Here is a 17,928-nt window from a genome sequence, read left to right as displayed (position 1 = left end):
ATACTTGTACTCGCGGGCAGCTCTCACTTTAGATCGGACTCTAATTTGGCCAGAGTCTAAATTCAAGTTTATAACTAAATATGCTCAAAGTAAGCAAAGGTATATTGTAGCTCTCTAGCTAACCTCGAATACTGCTGCTGCGGCTGCGTTGCGTTTGCCACATTTTTTAACAACTTCACCCACATTCAAAATTCGTTTTGGCTTTGGCCAACAAACCAGTTCGGTTTGTTTGTTGTTTTTTTGTGTTTTTTTTTCACCGTTTCTTGGGCTTTTTGCCATCGAATTCTGCCACTTTTGGCTATATCCAAAATGCCCATCTAGCCGGGTTTTTGTTGTTTTCTCTCGTTTCCCTTTTGTCCCGCCCTTTTATTTTCTTTCTCTCCCAAGAATCCAAAATAATAATAATTTGAAGCACCGGCAGAAACAGCAACCTGACCTTATAGAGAACTTGGAAGTTAAAACCAAAAATTAGCTCGATCATTATCATTATCAAGCGGGGCCATTTAAGGAATTACCTCTATTAAATGTTAAAGGTATTTAGCCAAAAAAATGATGCTTTTTATGTTGGCAATTAAATAAAAGATGTGCGAAAAGGTAGCATTAGTAAAAATTCAGTTTATTACATCAATAAATAGGTCATTTACATAAAATATCCATTATTTTGGATTTAATTAAAGTAAAATGAAATTCAAAATTATAGAAAAAAGTTGTTCAAGTTTTAAATTAGTATTTATCTTTGCCCTATTTTAAAATATATTTTTAAAAATAGTTAATATTATTATTCCCCTAAAATATCATCAATTTATTTTCTGCAATTAAAACTAATGGCAAAAATATGTTTTTGTTTAGTTTTCTTTTTTTTTTGTTTTGTATTGTTTATTGTCTTATGAGTAGTCACCGATGAAAAATAGTTTTCGTGTGAAATCACACACACTTTCGATTGTTTTCAACATATGGTTTTTAAAAATACAGCAAAACAATAACCCGAGCTCCTTACTGGGTTAATTGGATTGGGAGAGCTACTTACTCGAATTACACTCACCAGGCGGAGCCCCCCAGCCCCCACTTGTTGCACATTCCCAATGTCATTTTGTTACAAATTTCCAATTTAAATCAAGCCAAGCAGAAATATTTTTAATTTTCTTCTAAATTTTGGGGATATTGAAATAAGTTATAACAATCAAAATAACTAGGGATATTTATACCCTTGCAGGGTATTATAATTTCAGTCAGAAGTTTGCAACGCAGTGAAGGAGACGTTTCCGACCCTATAAAGTATATATATTCTTGATCAGCATCAACAGCCGAGTCGATCTAGCCATGTCCGTCTGTCCGTCCGTCTGTCCGTCCGTCCGTCCGTCTGTCCGTTTCTACGCAAACTAGTCCCTCAGTTTTAAAGCTATCTGAATGAAACTTTGCATAGAGTCTTCTATATACTCTCACTGCTATATATGTCGGAACGGGCCGGATCGGACGACTATATCATATAGCTCCCATACAAATGTTCGATAAATTTTTGGAAAAAAAATTATAACTTGGCTGTTTTTCGATATTTTTGCATCAATTTTGAGATATGGCCATTTTATATTATTTCAGAATTTTGGTAAAAATTTTATGAAAATCGGACGACTATATCTTATAGCTCCCATAGGAACGATCGGAAAATGAATAGGAAAAAAATTATAACTTCGTTGTTTTTCAACGTATTTTCATCTACTTTGAGATATGAGCTTTTGATATTATTTCAGAATTTTGGTAAAAATTTTTTGAAAATCGGACAACAATATCATATAGCTGCCATATAAACGATCGGTAAATGTGGAGAAAATGTAAAGCTGGGAATGTAAAACTGTAACTGTCAAACTGTAAAACCAATCTGCAAGGGTATACAAACTTCGGTGTGTCGAAGTTAGCTTCCTTTCTTGTTTTTTTTAATTTTTATTTCGTTTATTTATGGTTTTGAAAATATTTTTATCGATATCTTTTAGTCTTTGGTTATCGAAATTCCATATTATTGATTATTATTTTAGGATTTTCTCTCGATAAATTTATATTGCTGCATGGCAATCTTTCTTTTTTTATATATATTTATCTCCTACTTATTCTTTTACAAATTATAAAATATATAGTATATTTTCCATTCATATCTTAGAAATTTTAAGTTTTACTTTATTCTCTATGATATTTCATTGCCTTCCCAGTGATGTCATCGACATGTTCATATATTTGGCTATCGAAATCTCTTTCTTTTTTACTATTACTTATTATTTGTGGATTTAAAAAATAAAACATGTATGTTCATATATAAAGTTCGAAGAACCTGTCATCGATAATCGCACTCAGAGTGATCTCATCGATTCGCTGTTCTATCGCTGCTATTCCTATCGAAATCTCCAGGGTCGCTGCCGTGAAGTTTTCCCACACACAGCAACAAAGAGTGCGAGAAAGAGAGAGCAATAAACTCTAGACCAAAGCGGAGACGGCGATCAAGAACGCCTTCTATGGGCATTATGGAAATACCGTTACCGCGAGATCAAAAGACCTCCGAGAGCAGGTGAACTTCGCTGTAGATCGATCATTGCCGCCACCGACGCCGCTTTGCTTTGTGCAGAAATCATTTGCAAGCGAAGCGAAGCGATCGATCTATCATTGCCAAAGCAATATATTTATATATATAGTATAAATATGGCATTATATGTATGGTAGGAAGTCATCGCCATGGGAGAACCTTGAACCCAAAGAGACAAGCCCAAAACTCCGCAGAGATACAAAAGATAAAAAGATACAAAGCCGCTGAAGAAATATGATTTTTCGATTGTGAATGGGCCGCGGACAGTTTTGTGATTGAGCTTGGGGGAGTTCCTACCCTCCTCCTCCTCCTTGCGGGGCCAATCAATCGCTGACTGGCAGTCAGTCAGTTGGTGGCAAAAAATAACAGCAAAAAATAAACAGTTGAAACGGCGGCAAATCCGCTTAGCAAAACTCCAAAAGGAATCACAGACGCCTGAGTAATTGCCAATGTAAATAGCACAGTGTTTCCTCTATTTGTATTACTTTAAAAATTTAGATTTTGAAACATTATTATTGTAAACATATTAAAAAAGAATAATAAAACTGATTAAGAGTCAAAGTTATTTATTTAAAATCAAATAAAATTAATAATTTTGTAGCTTATACTTCTTTATTTTCCTCTTTTCTTATTGGCAATAGTATTCATCAATTTATTTTACAACTTTCAATCAGATTGTAGCTTTTTTACGCTCCACTGTATTATTAACTTATTTGTGTTTCGTTTTATTTGCGTTTGCTTTTGTATTTCGTGTTTTTTTTTTTTTCTCCCCAATTTTTTTCGAGTTTGTTTTTTTGTGCAATGTCATTTTATTTATTATTTGGCTGCTGCTGTTATTTCTGTGTGCGCTTTTATTTTGTTTTATTTAATTTTTGCCTTTTTGCGGAAGCAAAAAAATGAGCTGCGCTGCTCCGCTGACGTTAACGTTGACGCCGCCCGCGCTTACGTCGCCAGCCGTTGCTGTTACGGTATAATGCGACAGCGTTTCTTTTCTGTTGTTGCAGTTGCTGACTGTTTTTTTTTTTTTTTTTTCTTTTTCTGCAAGTGCTTTCAGTTTGTCATGTAATGTTATTAACGCCATATTGACACACATTTTGTGAACAGGCAGAAAGCGCCAAAAGAAAAGAGCAAAAATCTAAGCTAATTACGTGACGGCTAACGTAACGAAAGCCTGCGGTGTACCTGTAACGCATGCACGCACACACACAGACACACACACACTCCCACAAATGTTCTCTCTTACGCCTTTCTGCTGCTTCTTCTTCTTGTTATTCTTTCACCTTTGTAACTAGTGTATGTTTGTGTGTGCGTGGATATCGCATCATCGTCACGTATTTGCAATATGAAGGAAGTGGGAGGCGTGGCCAGATTGAGTGAGAGGGGGCGGTCACAGGTCGACCCACTTTCCTTCTCTTTCTGGCCCTAGCTTTATTCACTTAAGAAGACAGGGAAGTGGGAGAGAGCCAAGAGAAGAGGGCGAAAAGGAAGAGAACGCGAAGCTAAAGTCATGTTAATTGCGGTTCGACACTTGACTCTGAAGATGCGGATGCGGATGTCGAGGCACTAGGCTAGAAAAAAGAATAAGAACAAGACGAAGAAGAAAAGCAACAAGAAGAAGTAAGAAACGATGCCAACAAAATTAAAGCTTCACTTGTTTATTGAAAGAAGACTCAAAGGACCTGATGCACCTTAAATATGAATGCATTTTATGCTTATCGATTTATCGATATAAAGTGCACTTGCACTTGCTACCATAACAACAACAAGTGGCACGTGCCACGCGCTGTTGATGTAAGAAAGCTTTTTTTTATGTCATAATAACCATTTCCACGCTATCTCTTTCCCACCTACACCACGCGCCAATCTGGCAACTGTCGAATTTCGAAAGTGAAAATGCGATGCTGCCGATCATCAAATATTCATGATTCTCCTTCTCACTCTATCTCTTTCTCTCTCTCTGTCTGTCTGTGTCGCGCGCCTGCACTCTGATGCATTATTCAGATTCAGAAGAAGAAGAAGAAGAAGCAAAACAAACAAAAACAACACACGCATAGTGTTACATACAGCAGCGGTTAACGAAAGAGAAGCGAAGATATACGATTTGGAAAGATATCTCTCATTTAAATAATAGCTGTTTAAAGTTATAAGGTTTGAGATTTTGAAATGTATTTACTAGCTGGTTACTATTTAGTTTCTTGGATTTAATACACAATATCGTTTTATTTTGCTTGAAAAATTATTCCGGGCGTATACTTAATTTTTAAAACAAATTGCTTTAAAAATCAAGTATACGCCAGTGGGAGATTCTCCTGACATAAAAGTGGTTCGAAATTATGATGTATGATGTTTAGATTCGAAAAATTAGTTAATATTTACAGGAACAAGGTATACCTGCCGTTGCAGGTGACTAGTGTTTTTTTTTTAAATTTATTTTAATATTTTTCCGTGGCGTTAGTGATGCTAAAAACATCGATGCATCGAGCATCGATGTTTTTTTTAGCGATGTTTTCCGATGTTTTTCGATGTTTTTGTTGATGTCGATGTTAACCGATGCATCGATGTTTGACGAAACACCGGTCTCTGATTCCACAATATTTATTATTTTTTTGTGCCTCTGGATAACTACTTACAAATTGAAAGACGGCTATAAAAGATTTGTTATATTTTTTTTTTTTGCCTTTTTATAATTTCAAACAAAATGAAAGAGTGCTATAGAAGCATCAATATTGATATAATTTTTAATTATGTCCTTTCATATCTAAAAAATAAGAACAATATATATAATTACTACGGTAGCTTATTTTCAGTTTTTAATCAGACATAAGAAAATATAAAAATAAGCCCTTTGTAATTTATTACAAAATTCATCGATGCATCAAACATCGATGTTATTTTTAGCGCTATTTTCCGATGTTTTTCGATGTTTTTTTTTGATACCGATGTTAAGTTATATATCGATGGTCTATTTTGAAAACATCGATGGGCATCGACATCGATGTTTTCTGTCGAACTAGCATCACTACGTGGCGTATACTTAATTTCTTGAAAATGACAGTTGCAAAGTTGAAAATTCTTAATATTTTATTCTATAATTCTATAATTTTTCAACATTTATAAACTTTACATGCTGATTTTTAATATCGGATGCTACTACTTTAACCACAGCTGTATGAGCTTCGGTTCTAAGCGTAGCCTCGACTGCTGCTGTTGCCGCTGCCGCTGCTTGCGGCCAAAGTGAAACCAAGGCCCAAAGTGAGCTTCAACTTCGTGGGCAGCACAGCTGAGAGGAGGGAGTGAGAGGGCGATGGGATGTGGAAGGAGGGGAGTATAAAGTAAGACAGGGGGAGCAACAGAGGGAGCGGGAGATGCATTTAACGCCTCTGGGTAGCCGAAATGGGTTGTTGTGGGCGTTGCAGCTTACCTTGCGAGTGGCGGCGGCATGATAACAGCACCACAAAAAAGAGGAAGGGGAGGAAGAGGTGGAGGAAGAAGATGCAGAAAACAAAGTTGAAGGAGAGTGCCATGTAAAGCAAAAAGCGAAGTCGTAATGCTCTTATTTACTAACTTAGGAATAGATATTTTTTTTTTAAGAAAAACAACTTTAATATAGATTCAAGAGGGTTCCATCTCCATGGAGTTCTCCATTAGAAAAGAGATATTTTCCGATCTTGATCCCAATCAGTATCCCTCCGCTTCGTTGGCTCTCTCTGTGTATTCACCCTTGGGTTGAAAAATAAAAAACGTCAGCGGAGCGTCATCATCATCGGTGCAGCAATGCAGGTTGCCCTTATTTGGGGTTAGGGTATTATGGCGAGGTGAAACAATAAACACCAAATAAAGCATTTGTCAGATATCCATAAACGAATCTGTGGATGTGTGCGTGCATGTGGTTGTGGAAGAAGCTGAAATAATAATATTGTTTAAATATTAAATTATTACAACAAAGTGTGCATAAATGAATATGGAATGATGCAAATGCAAATGCAAATGGAAATGGGAATGCAAATGGAAATGAAAATGGGAATGCATGACACGTCGAGACACGATTGAAGGGGCTTTTAGCTGATGTTACTTGCGTCTTTCGTCTTGATTCAGATTCGGATATACGGGTTCGTTTTCGGGTTGGGTTTTCTGGCTCGGGGGATCTCGGATTGCGGATGACATAACAGCAAACGTCAAAAATGTGTGTTAATTACGGCAGTGTTAAAAAAAAACACCTTTAAAACTTCAAGAGTTCCTCTAAGTAAAGAAAATCCCTTGGGATAAATAGATAACCCCTTTTACCATCTGTCCCAAAATGTACAAACTATCAAAAATAAAAGTATTGTCGCGACGTTGATCGTTCAACACCCATTGCAGGTTGTGGCTGGCAAATCTCGGCGAGAATTAGAGAAGGAGGGGACTAGCCCCAGAAAAATGCCGTGCTAAATTCCTTAGGCGCTTAAAAATAAAACGTTTTCTAGTTTTTTGTATTTTTGGCGGCACTTTCAAAATAAAATAAAAATACTTGCCGGTGCCGTGCTCATTGGGGGAATTTCTAGTGCCCTCCGGCTCATCTTCCTCATCCTGCTTTTCCACATGCTAATCGCTTTTACCTCTCTCTCTTGCAGCACGCCAACTATGTGCGCCAGGCGGCGGAGGATTATCTAGCACGGCGTCAGGCACGCAACAAATCAATGACCCGCTCGATGACCTCGGGCTTAGCCGGGCCGATCCTTGCCCTGGGCAACGTCCATTACCTTCCGGCCGCCAAGAGTGGCACCTTTTTTGCCCGCGACAATGTGTCCAACTTCATAACCTGGTGCAGGTGAGTTCTAATATAAACGGGAATTTACTTTTAAAACTTAAGATTTAGTTAGATCAGGGATCACTTTACCTTTTAAGAGCAATTCAAGACCTTTTAGCCTATTTTTCAGTACTTTCTTTGGTACTTCCTTTAGTTATTCCTTTAATACTTCCTTTAGGACTCCCTTTAGGACTCCCTGTAGTACTTCATTTAGAACTTCTTATAGGACTTTAGTACTGTCTTTAGTACCTTTTTAAAGACTTCCTTTAATATTTCCTTTTTAACTTCCCTTAGAACTTTCTTTAGAACTTCCCTTAGTATTTCCTTTACTACTTCCTTAATTTCTTACCTTTCTACCAATATTCCTTCTGATAATTTAATTCAATTACCAATTTATCTTCTTCTTTAATATCCTCCCAGAAAAAGCCTAAAGATCATCGAGTGTCTATTGTTCGAAACGGATGATCTGATTATGCGAAAAAACGAAAAGCACGTGATCCTCTGCCTTTTGGAGGTGGCCCGACGTGGCGCCAAATTTGGTAAGTCTGCCAAAGAATCCCCTCTCTGTTATTTCGGGTAAATCATTGACTTCACCCCTCCCCCCTACAGGAATGCTGGCACCCATGCTCGTGCAAATGGAGCGACAAATCGATCGAGAGATCGCCGCCGACATCAAGGCCAATGGGGCCAATTCCTCAGAGAACGGAACTCAAACGGAAGCCATAAACTCTGGAAATAGCATGGCCACAACGACGACGACAACGACAATAACCACCACCACAACGGTGGGCTCCGAGACTGATCTTTACGATGACAGTGATGACTCGGAGAATGAGGATGATGGCGACGAGAATCCCATGCTGATGTATGGCCCCCAGCCTCAGATAATTACCAATGATCTGAAGAGTCTCGATGAGATGGTGAGTGAAGAAGATCTCTATCTATTACTATTAATATTAAGAACCAAAATAGAAGCCAGATATCGGGGGGAACCGGAAATCAGTGAGACCAGAGAGTGTTTAAATTGAAGTGTGAGAAAAGTGAGACCAGATTACGTTGTAAAGAAAGGATACAACTTTGGTGGCTTTTCATATCGCATCTTTTCGCCTAGGTTTTCCTTTTTTTCTTGCTTTTTTTTTAATTTTCTTTCGCCCCTCAGGGCAGTCCCTAATCCCCTATCTCCAATGCCCACTACCAATGTCCACTTTTGGGTTTTCTCTTTGTCCCAACTCACGACTTTGTTTGTTATTGTTTTGGCCCAGACTCTCGGACTGTGTCGTTTGTTGTTGCTTGTAACTGCTGCTAGTTTTCTCATGTCCATTTTTAGCCATGGCTAAAGTTTTCAGTTACCGAAAACCAAAAACCAAAACAAATCAGAAGCAATTCAAACTGGGACCCACATATTATTCGACGGGGTGTTATGAGAGGGTTTTCCCAACTGCTGTGCTGCCTGCCATGTTGAGATGTCAAATTAATTTGACAAGATGACGATGTGCCAACAACAATTACAACAATTGCAATTGTCAATGTAATTGCCAAAGTGTGACGACAGCAGCAGCAGCAACAAAGGATCGGATCGGATGAGGATCGGTATTGGTCAGGCCGGTGCGCAATGGAAATCATTGACGGCCAAACTAATGAAAGCCATGCAAACATTTCCTCACGCCGCCAGCAATGGCAGTTTGGCTACACTTGGCCAAAAAACCATAGTAAAAGCAGGGGTGAAAGATGTACAATATATTTTTGGACTAATATTTAACATGGAAAGAATAAAGAAATAAGTAGCGATGATCAGAATGATTATAAATTACCAAATAGTTAGATATTAGGAGCACCTTTTGTGGTTTTCCGTGTAGTAAGCCAGCAGTAACATGAGCACCAGGCAACAATATTCGACAGCTGGGGGATGGATGGTCGCTGGATAGATGGGACAAGCAGTCGGGACATGGACACGGGACACAGACACGGACCCTCCTCCTCCTCCTTCTGTTCCTCCTCCTCCTTTTCCTACTCCTTCTCCTCCTTCTCCACCGCCAAACCAAGCCAACTCTGGAGGCAGCCAATCAATTTGTGCAGCAGCCACGGCAACAGCAGCGGCAGCCAAATCAGCAAATAGCCTCAACAACTTGTCGAAAATCAAATGATGTGCCACCAACAGAAAAAAAGGAAACTAACTGAAAAGAAAAGAAATGAAAAGCAAAGAGCCAAACCAGCCACGATCATTTGTCGACTCCAAAAGTCTGGAGCTGAAGCTAAAGCTGGAAAACTCTGGCACGTCCGCATCGCTGTCTGTCTGGGAGTCGCTCGCTGCCAATGCCTCTGTTGGCTTGCCTCGCTTGGCATGCGATTTATGGTTAGGCCAGGATCACCACATCGCTATATCCCCATCGCAATCCCATGGCCAGAGCTAATCTCGTATGCGTCAGAGTCACGCCGATCCCCGATCTCTGGCAGATCGCTGGCATCGCTGGCATCTCGCTCCCCCGTTTCAGCCAAAAGATTTATTGTCATGTCGGTGTTCCAGCTAGGAGCTTTAGAGCTTGGACAAGCGATGGAGGAGCAACAGCAGCAGCAGCAGCAGCATCAGCTCCACCTAAGCACGCATCCCACAGCCGTTGGAGGAGTTTTGCAGAAAGTTCAAAGGTGCCAATGCGTTGCCTGGCTCCTCCATCGAGCTTTGCCACAAAACTCTACAGTAGCAAATGGGTCTCGAGCCAATAGATGGCCTGGGATGGGAAGCCAGGAGATGAAGCGGTGACAGAAGCGCACACTGGGAATGTTTTTGGGTGGAAATTAAAAGGAATAAGGAAAAAGTTATTATATTAATGATTCCATACGTTGGTGTATTTTTATCATTGGTGAATCTCACTAAAAGGAGTGTATACATGGGAATATCCTTATTGGAGTCATTGGTGAACCTATAATTTAAATTGTTTTGATGTTACAATAATTTCATTAGCGAAGAATGCTATACAGTTTTTTTTATTAAGAATTTAATTGGTGAATCGCCATTACAGTCATTGGTGGAGCTCCATTGGAATCATTGGTGAATCCTTAAAAATTCCCCTAAAAATGTAATTTGCAAAGAATGCTATTAGGCGACAAGTTATTCATTGGTGAGACTTTTTTTATTGAGAGTTGGGTTGGTGAATCCCCACTGCAGTTATTGGTGAATCCCCATTGGAATCATTGGTGAATCCTTAAGGATTCGCCCAAGCCTAAGCCGTTTATGGCTTTACCTCAACTTTTGTTTTTGAATTTATTTTTCTTTTGTGACTTTTTGTGTCAGTGTAGAATCAGACCTACAGACAGACCAGACCAAGTCGTCATTTGTTTTTCTGCTGCCGCCACCGCTGTCGCCCGCTGGGACTGGTCTTTTCTTTTTTCTCATTTTCCAGGCTAGCTTTTTACCTGGCTCCCATGGCCCTCTTGCCTCTCCCTAGGGCAAGGGTAGCCATAGCCACAGCCATAGCCCAGCTCCTTGGCCTCCTCCTACTCCTGCTCTGCGATTCCCCCTCTCTGCAGATCAAATCCGAGAGTTTCCCCTGCGCCAGAGCGGATCATTTGTTTGTTGGACAATGGCAGCGCGTGAATTTATGCAGTGAAAAACTATTTGGTGACCCCGATGCTCGTCGTCGCTGCTCCTTTGCTGTTCAAACTGCCACTGCAGAAGTCAGGGAGTTTGTTGTTGTTTGGGAAGTTGGGGAACTGATCCAGGGGTCAGGCTTATGCAATGCTTAAGGGTCAGAGCCACAGCAGGGCAATGGACACTGGAGTTTTGGGGAGTTGGAGAAAAAGCTGAAAAAAAACAGCATCTCTGGGTATTGAATCTTGAATTCTGCATTCTAATTAATTTAATTTATGCATTTAATTGGTTTTTTACCTTTTATGGTTCAAGCACATTTAAATGCAAATAAAAGCAATTAATTTAATACAAATTAATACTGGGGCTGTCATCATTAGGTCAGCGTAAATGGTCATTTCGCTGAAAGGGGAATGATAGATATTCCTCTACAAATCACATATTATAATCAATCAAACCATTTGGAATAATAATTAGCTCTCTAAAATAATATTAATAATAATTTCCTCCTCCACAGGTCCGGGATCTGGTGGAGAAGTGCACATGCCCCTCACAGTTTCCCATGGTCCGGGTATCGGAGGGCAAATATCGCATTGGCGACACCAAAGTTCTTATCTTTGTGCGGGTAAGTTGCAGCTTCCCCTAGCTTCTATGATGGGCATGGGTATCTCCTAACCGAATCTCTCTCTATTCCATTTTGAAGATCCTGCGCTCCCACGTCATGGTGCGCGTCGGTGGGGGATGGGACACACTGTCCCATTATCTGGACAAGCATGATCCCTGCCGCTGCCGGGCCCAGCATCGCAGCTCTGTGGCTGCCCGTTTGGTGCCGCGCCAGTCTCCGAATCATAATCCCAGCAATGGGATCGAGCTACACAAGGCGCAGGTGATATTCGAGAGGTGAGTCCAGCGAACAGAGTTCTGTATTATCTATATATTTATGTGTACCCTTGCAGGGTATTATTATTATTATTATTATTTTAGTCAGAGGTTTGAAATTAAGTGAATTAATCATTTCCGACCCTATAAACCATATATATTCTTGATCAGCATTAACAGGCGAATCTTTCTGGCCATGTTTGAAGGAAATTTAAATTTTTGGGATTTTTTCAAATTTTGATAAGGGGTTACATCATTAAAATTGTGAAAAATTTGAAAATAATGATATTGAGAAAACTTTAAAATTTAGTAAGCAGATTTATTAACCATTTTAAAACTAAGATAAAACTGCTTTTGGAATTGAATTTATTGAATTTTTTGCTGAGTTATGAATTTTTTAAGTTTTACTTTATTTTTTTATTTTAAAAAAATATTTTTTTAATTTAAGAAAAATATAGGAAATATTAAAATTAAATTCCGCAAGCAAGTTTATTAATCTTATAAAAACTAATTCAGAAATGTTTTCCGAGTTTACTTTTTCGCTGAGTTATACATTTTAAATAATTTATTTTTTCCAAATATAATTTTAAAAAATTATGATTCTGTTTTTAGCGTTATTTTTTTGCTTAAAAAGCTATATTTTCTTTCTAAGAGATGTTATATTATTTATTATAATTTATTATTTATAAATACTTTTTCATAAATTTTTTATATATTATTATATATATATTTTTATATTTTTAAAATTTTGTTATATATTTTTTTTATATTTTTATTTTAATAATACATTATCTACTTAATTTTATGGATATTTCAATCAAGTTCCTTTGATTTTAACTTTATCCCTGCATTCCCTTGCCTTCCCCCAGGTCACCGCCAACAGCTCGACGCGTTTTCAACACTGTAAATGCAGGAAATAACGGAGGCACAGGATCGGGACCAACCTCAACCGCAACTGGAAGTGGAACTGGTGTTGTGCCGCCTCCACCGCCGCCACAAAATGGACACAGTTTGTCGCCCAATTCTGGCAAATATCGCAGCCGCAGTCCAACGCCCCAGCGCAAGTTTCTCAACCAGACGCAGGCGCCAAATGGTGGCGGAGGAGGAGGATCAGGTACAGCTGTAACCTCAGATCAGCTCCTGGGTGGTTCCCCCAGCCTGGCCCGACGCTCCATGTCGCCGAGTCCCCGCCGGCTGATTGACATGCGCAAGAAGCAGAGCTCTCTGGACTCGTACAGCAGTGGCCCCAAATCCCTGCCAGTGGGCTACAGTTGCTCCCTGGAGGAGGCCACCGGGCCAAATGGAGGTTCGGCAGCGGTTTCCAGCTTAGGAGGATCAGGAGGAGGTGGTGAGCAAAACAAATTCGAGAATATCAGCGACAATGGGAGCGAGATCAGCGATGAGGGCTACCGCAGTCTGGGTGTCATCCAGTCGGGTGCCCAGAAACGCGAATCCCTGCACAGTCAGGCCTCCATCGAGGACGCTGAGACCAATGGTGAGTCAAGGGAAAGAGGAGTTTTAAAGATGTACAGCTAAATTCTGGAGGGGATTCTTTTACAGCGCGTCTGGATCAAACCTCTAGTGACTCGCAGATTTCGCCCTCGGAGGAGCCCGCGGAGAAGGCATCGGTGGATTTGCTGCAGGAGGAGGAGCACCAGGAGCTACTCAATGATCAGGAGGAGGATTACTCCGTGTGCGATGGCCCCCAATCCCTGCCAGCCATCCTCAGCAGCCACAAAATGAGCAACAACAATAACAAATTTGAACAATCCGGAGTCTTTATCACCGACGATGAGATCACTGTGGACATGGCCAAGACCAACCAGGAGGAGCATGATCATGAGCAGCATCCTCCCCCAGCTGCTGCCGCTCTCAGCAAAATACCCCGCTCACCGCTGGCCCAACGTCGCCGTCGAAGCATTGACAACAGCACATGTGGCGGGGCCGGTGGCAGCCTCCAGGATCTAAGCAGTCGCTCCTCGGGCTTGCCTGCCCTAACTCTGGCGCCAGCCTTTGGACGGAAACAGCCGGTGTATCGATCGATGCGCACGCGAAGCTCTCAACCGGCGGCGGCGCCGACGGCGCCTCCTCGCACCCGCCAAACCACCACCCAGCTGCCCATGGTAAAAGATGCCACCAATACGTGGAGTGGACGTGGAGCTGCCGCAGGAGCGCCAAAAAGGCGACCCACTTGCACGCCGGACACCTTTGTGGCCCCCAACGGGGGAACCTTTGAGCGGAATGGCAAGGGACGCTCCTCACAGATCCTGTACGACAGCAATGGCAGGCGCGTGAGGAGCGGAGCTGGATGCAGCAGTTCCCTGACCACATCCCCGGTTAAGAATCATGCCTCATCGCCACTGGCCCAGCAGCTTCTAGAGGCGGCCAGCAGTGCCAAGAATGATGCACAGATTCTGGAGAAAATGAAGTCGTTGCTGTCGCGCTATGCGGCTGGGAATCAAGCCAAGCAGGGATCCGTGGCTGGTAAGGTCAATGGCAAGAAGACGCCCGTTTACGAGGACTTTACCACGGCCTGGGTGCACAGCAGCGGGAATCTAGAGCGTTCGGAGAGCTGCTCGCCGCCAGCCAAGGCTCGATCCAAGCGGAGTTCTGCCGCCAGCTCTTGTGAGAGCAATCATTCGGGAGGAGGAGCAGGAGCTGGAGCTGGATCGGCAGCTGGAGCCTCCAGTGTGGTATCCCCCAGGCGGGAGAGGGGCATGTCCAAGATCCCAGCGCCAGTGCGCCAGCATACAGAGCTTTACTAGCAGCGCCGAAGGACGCCAAGCGTCCCGGTTAATCACGTCCGTTTCCAAGCCAAGCGGAGGGTTTTCTGAAAAGCCTCTGTAACGAAGAGGAGATGGAGGCGGAAAAGGAAAAGGAGGAGTGAGAAGGTAAATGAGAAATGGGAAATGGGTTAAGGGGGATAGTAATAGGTCAAGTCAGGATTAAGGAGCCAAGCTAGGAATTGTCTGGGCGTGCGTGTGTGTGTGTGAAGAGAGCGATTAAGGAGAAGGACAAGAAAGAGATTAGACTAGAATCCAGGGGAAGAGCCTTAGCCAGAAATCGGAATCAGGATCGAAGAAACCTTGAGTGAAGCAAGCTAAAAAAAATAGCTGAAACTGCCTCAAAAGACAGACAAAAATGAAGATAGGAAACGGTATTGATATCGGTATAGGTATGGGTATCGTTATCGTTATCGATGTCGTTTTAAGGATCCCTTGCAGCCAGAGATCCTTTTTTTAACCCAGTATATACACACCTCTAACCTATAAACTTTATTTCCCATATCTGGGGTGGCCACAGAAATTCCCTTGATGACAGAATAATTTATCGAAAATATCGGCAAAGTATCGCTATAGCTTGACGATATTTTCAGCAGTTTTCAGTTGAAAATAACAGCTAACTATAGCAAAACATTGTCTATATTTTCAGTAATTTATTTGTCAAGTTAAAATCCATAACTTTGGTGTTTTCTGTGGCAAAAACCTTGTTTTATATATCAAGCACCCCCTGTAATCGTCTCTATTTATAACCCTTTCCCCCCTATAACTCTCTCTCTCTTTCTATATATATATATTTCCAAAAAGAAACTATAATCAACCTGTAAACATTTATTTTGCATTTTAAACACAAACATATATTCTGCGCTGATAAATGCTAACGCTGAGGGCAATCGTATGAATGAGAATATTACCGATATATACAATCCAAATTTTGAGACTCGAGTATAAAAATTTTAATCAAATTTTTTTATTATTTGTTTTTAGGCCTTAGAAAACAGGAATTTTAAAAACTAAAAAAGAAAAGAAATATAAAAAAAAAAGACAAGTATCAGGGGTGCCCCATTAAGTCGCTGGGAGGGTTATGGAAAATTCACTTTTTTCAAATCTCCCAGCTGCTTTTCTGATATAGAAAATAGTTTTCTAGAAATTTTTAAAGCTAAAGCCAACCACATATATCTCAATTCTTCAGATTCGGATACGGATATTTATTTTTGTACGTTTAAAGCAAAGGAAAAGGTGATGAAAAATGAGAGAAAGTAAGAAAATGGGAAATGAAAAAGGATTCGCTTAGGGTTTATAGCTAGGAAATGCAGCACCACGCTCCTCACAGCCACAAAAATCAAAGGAAAACTACATCACACACACACACATCACTGGGGGGGGGAGGTAAGATGCAGTGCGACACACTTTAAGGACATTTAGTTCGAATTTGTTATAATTATTAAATCAAAAGGGGAGAAAAACTCGCACTGTATTTGCAAAGCAACAACCACACTTGAGATAAAAAACACACAAAACAAAAAGAAACGTTCACAAAACTTTAAAAAACTTAAAAAAAAAACATAAAAAACCTTTAAGTAACTTGAGAAACTTATAGCTTTTGATGGGAAGAGTAAATAGAATAATTTTCTGAAGGCAAGTAAGAATTATTATTATTAGTATCCTTTTTTTTGCAGTGTTGACATATATAGTACATATACAGAGTACCTATATATGTATGTACATATATTATACATGATATATATATATATATTATAGATTGTAAATTGTGTTTTTTTCTTCACCTTTGTATAGGCCTTAATGTTCAGAGTTTTAGTCTCTTTTTGTTTAATTTTTCAGTTTATTTTGTATTATTATTTTTGTTTACTTGATTTGTCAGTTATTTTTGTTCAGTATAAACCAAATGGATACCAATTTATAATATTAAATCAAATAAATAACAATTAAATTGTTTGAATACACACAGCACCGACACACACACACAGACACACTACACAAGAGGGCGTTGAAAATATTTCTAGATTAAGCAATTAAACAATTGGTTTGGCAAAAGATTTCGATCGATAAGCAAATATAATATATATATCTTTGAACATATAAAGTGTATTTTAAATACAAGCAAGAGAAAGTATAATTATCAATTAATTTCGAAAGCAAACTAACTATTACAAATGGAATATAGAGATAGAGATTAGCAGCATAATAATTAATTCAATGATTTTAATCACGAAGAATTTAAGTAATAAAAGCCTATACATATATACAACAAAAAATAAAAATAAATATATATATATATATAAAAAACAAACAATCCGTGTTTAAACTTATTTAGCTTTATTTATCCACAGGTTTGTATTTGTGTGTGCTGGAATTGAAGCAGTAATCATTACATTTATTCATCATTCGGTCCTAGAGATCTCCGAGAGCATCCAGCCCGGCGCCAGGGCCGCCGCCCATCTTTGCCTTGTCCTGGCTCTCAGTCCAGGCCTTGGCAATCATCTGTTTGGTCTTGGAATCGCCGTCATTGTACATTTTCTTCATTATGTTCACCAGCGCCGATTCGGCATTATCTCCATCCTTGCCCATTTCGGTGTCCTGCTTCTGCTTGAGCCGCTTCTGTATGGAGGTGAGGACGTCCCAGTTTTCGCCCTCCTTTGCCTTCTTCAGGTAAATGGCCACCATGTCCGTTTTGATCTTGCGATAGCTTTTCGCCACATCAATGCCGTGCAGCAGATTGTTCACAGTCAGGCCAAAGTCCTTGCCATTCAGATCGCGGACATGCAGCTGCAGCGAGTTCTCCGTATAGTTGACGGTCACATCCTCCTCCGTGCAGCCCTGGACGCCGTTCAGGGTAATGAAGAGCTTTACAAACTTGGGACTCTGGTCCCAGCCATAGTCCGTCAGCTCGTGCAGATATCTGCAGGTTGCAGGTCATTAGACAGGAGAGCAGGGGAAACACCACTCGGACACTCACCTCTTGGCCTCCGTGCCCGCCGCCTCGCGCTCCGCCGCAATGCGCGCCTTCATCTCCAGGTTAACAATTTCCCGCTCGGCCTCCGCCTTGGCTGCGGTCAGCACGCCTCTGACGCGCACGCTCTTGGCCTGCTCCAGAAACGCGGCCAGCTCCGCCACATCGTTCTTTAGCTGCAGGGGGAGAATTGAGAGTTGGGGAATTGGATTTCTTGAGTTCCGGCGGGTGGCGGCATACCGTTTCCATATTATTTATTATTGAAGAACAGAAGTTTCTAGCAACTACAACGCCGGCGCCTCCTTGTGCTAGAAAACGTGCTGCCAGATGCAAATTAGTCTCTCGTCCTAAAAAATCTCA

The 17,928-nt window shown here is 40.6% G+C and overlaps 2 protein-coding genes across 2 annotated transcripts in view; one reads left to right on the top strand and one right to left on the bottom strand.

Moving 5' to 3' along the window:
* pigs (pickled eggs) overlaps positions 1-16,911 on the top strand; it is a 27,067-nt gene extending 10,156 nt beyond the window's left edge. The window contains exons 2-8 of the mRNA XM_041775015.2: positions 7,180-7,376; positions 7,776-7,894; positions 7,965-8,275; positions 11,456-11,563; positions 11,642-11,838; positions 12,687-13,312; positions 13,378-16,911. Coding sequence (XP_041630949.1) covers positions 7,180-7,376; positions 7,776-7,894; positions 7,965-8,275; positions 11,456-11,563; positions 11,642-11,838; positions 12,687-13,312; positions 13,378-14,582 — 2,763 coding nt within the window. The 3' untranslated portion in view covers positions 14,583-16,911. The remainder of the gene's footprint in view (positions 1-7,179; positions 7,377-7,775; positions 7,895-7,964; positions 8,276-11,455; positions 11,564-11,641; positions 11,839-12,686; positions 13,313-13,377) is intronic.
* LOC108076522 (calcyclin-binding protein) lies at positions 16,912-17,928 on the bottom strand. The gene is made up of 3 exons (XM_017169435.3): positions 17,809-17,928; positions 17,575-17,744; positions 16,912-17,517 (listed from the first exon to the last, which is right to left on the bottom strand). Exons 1-3 carry the CDS (start codon positions 17,815-17,817, stop codon positions 17,010-17,012), a joined length of 687 nt encoding a protein of 228 aa, XP_017024924.1. The 5' UTR covers positions 17,818-17,928; the 3' UTR covers positions 16,912-17,009.

This window comes from Drosophila kikkawai, chromosome X, assembly GCF_030179895.1.
Source record: "Drosophila kikkawai strain 14028-0561.14 chromosome X, DkikHiC1v2, whole genome shotgun sequence".
Taxonomy (NCBI): domain Eukaryota; kingdom Metazoa; phylum Arthropoda; class Insecta; order Diptera; family Drosophilidae; genus Drosophila; species Drosophila kikkawai.
The sequence above is the reverse complement of the archived record's forward strand: the minus strand, read 5'-3'. Positions and strand labels throughout refer to the sequence as shown.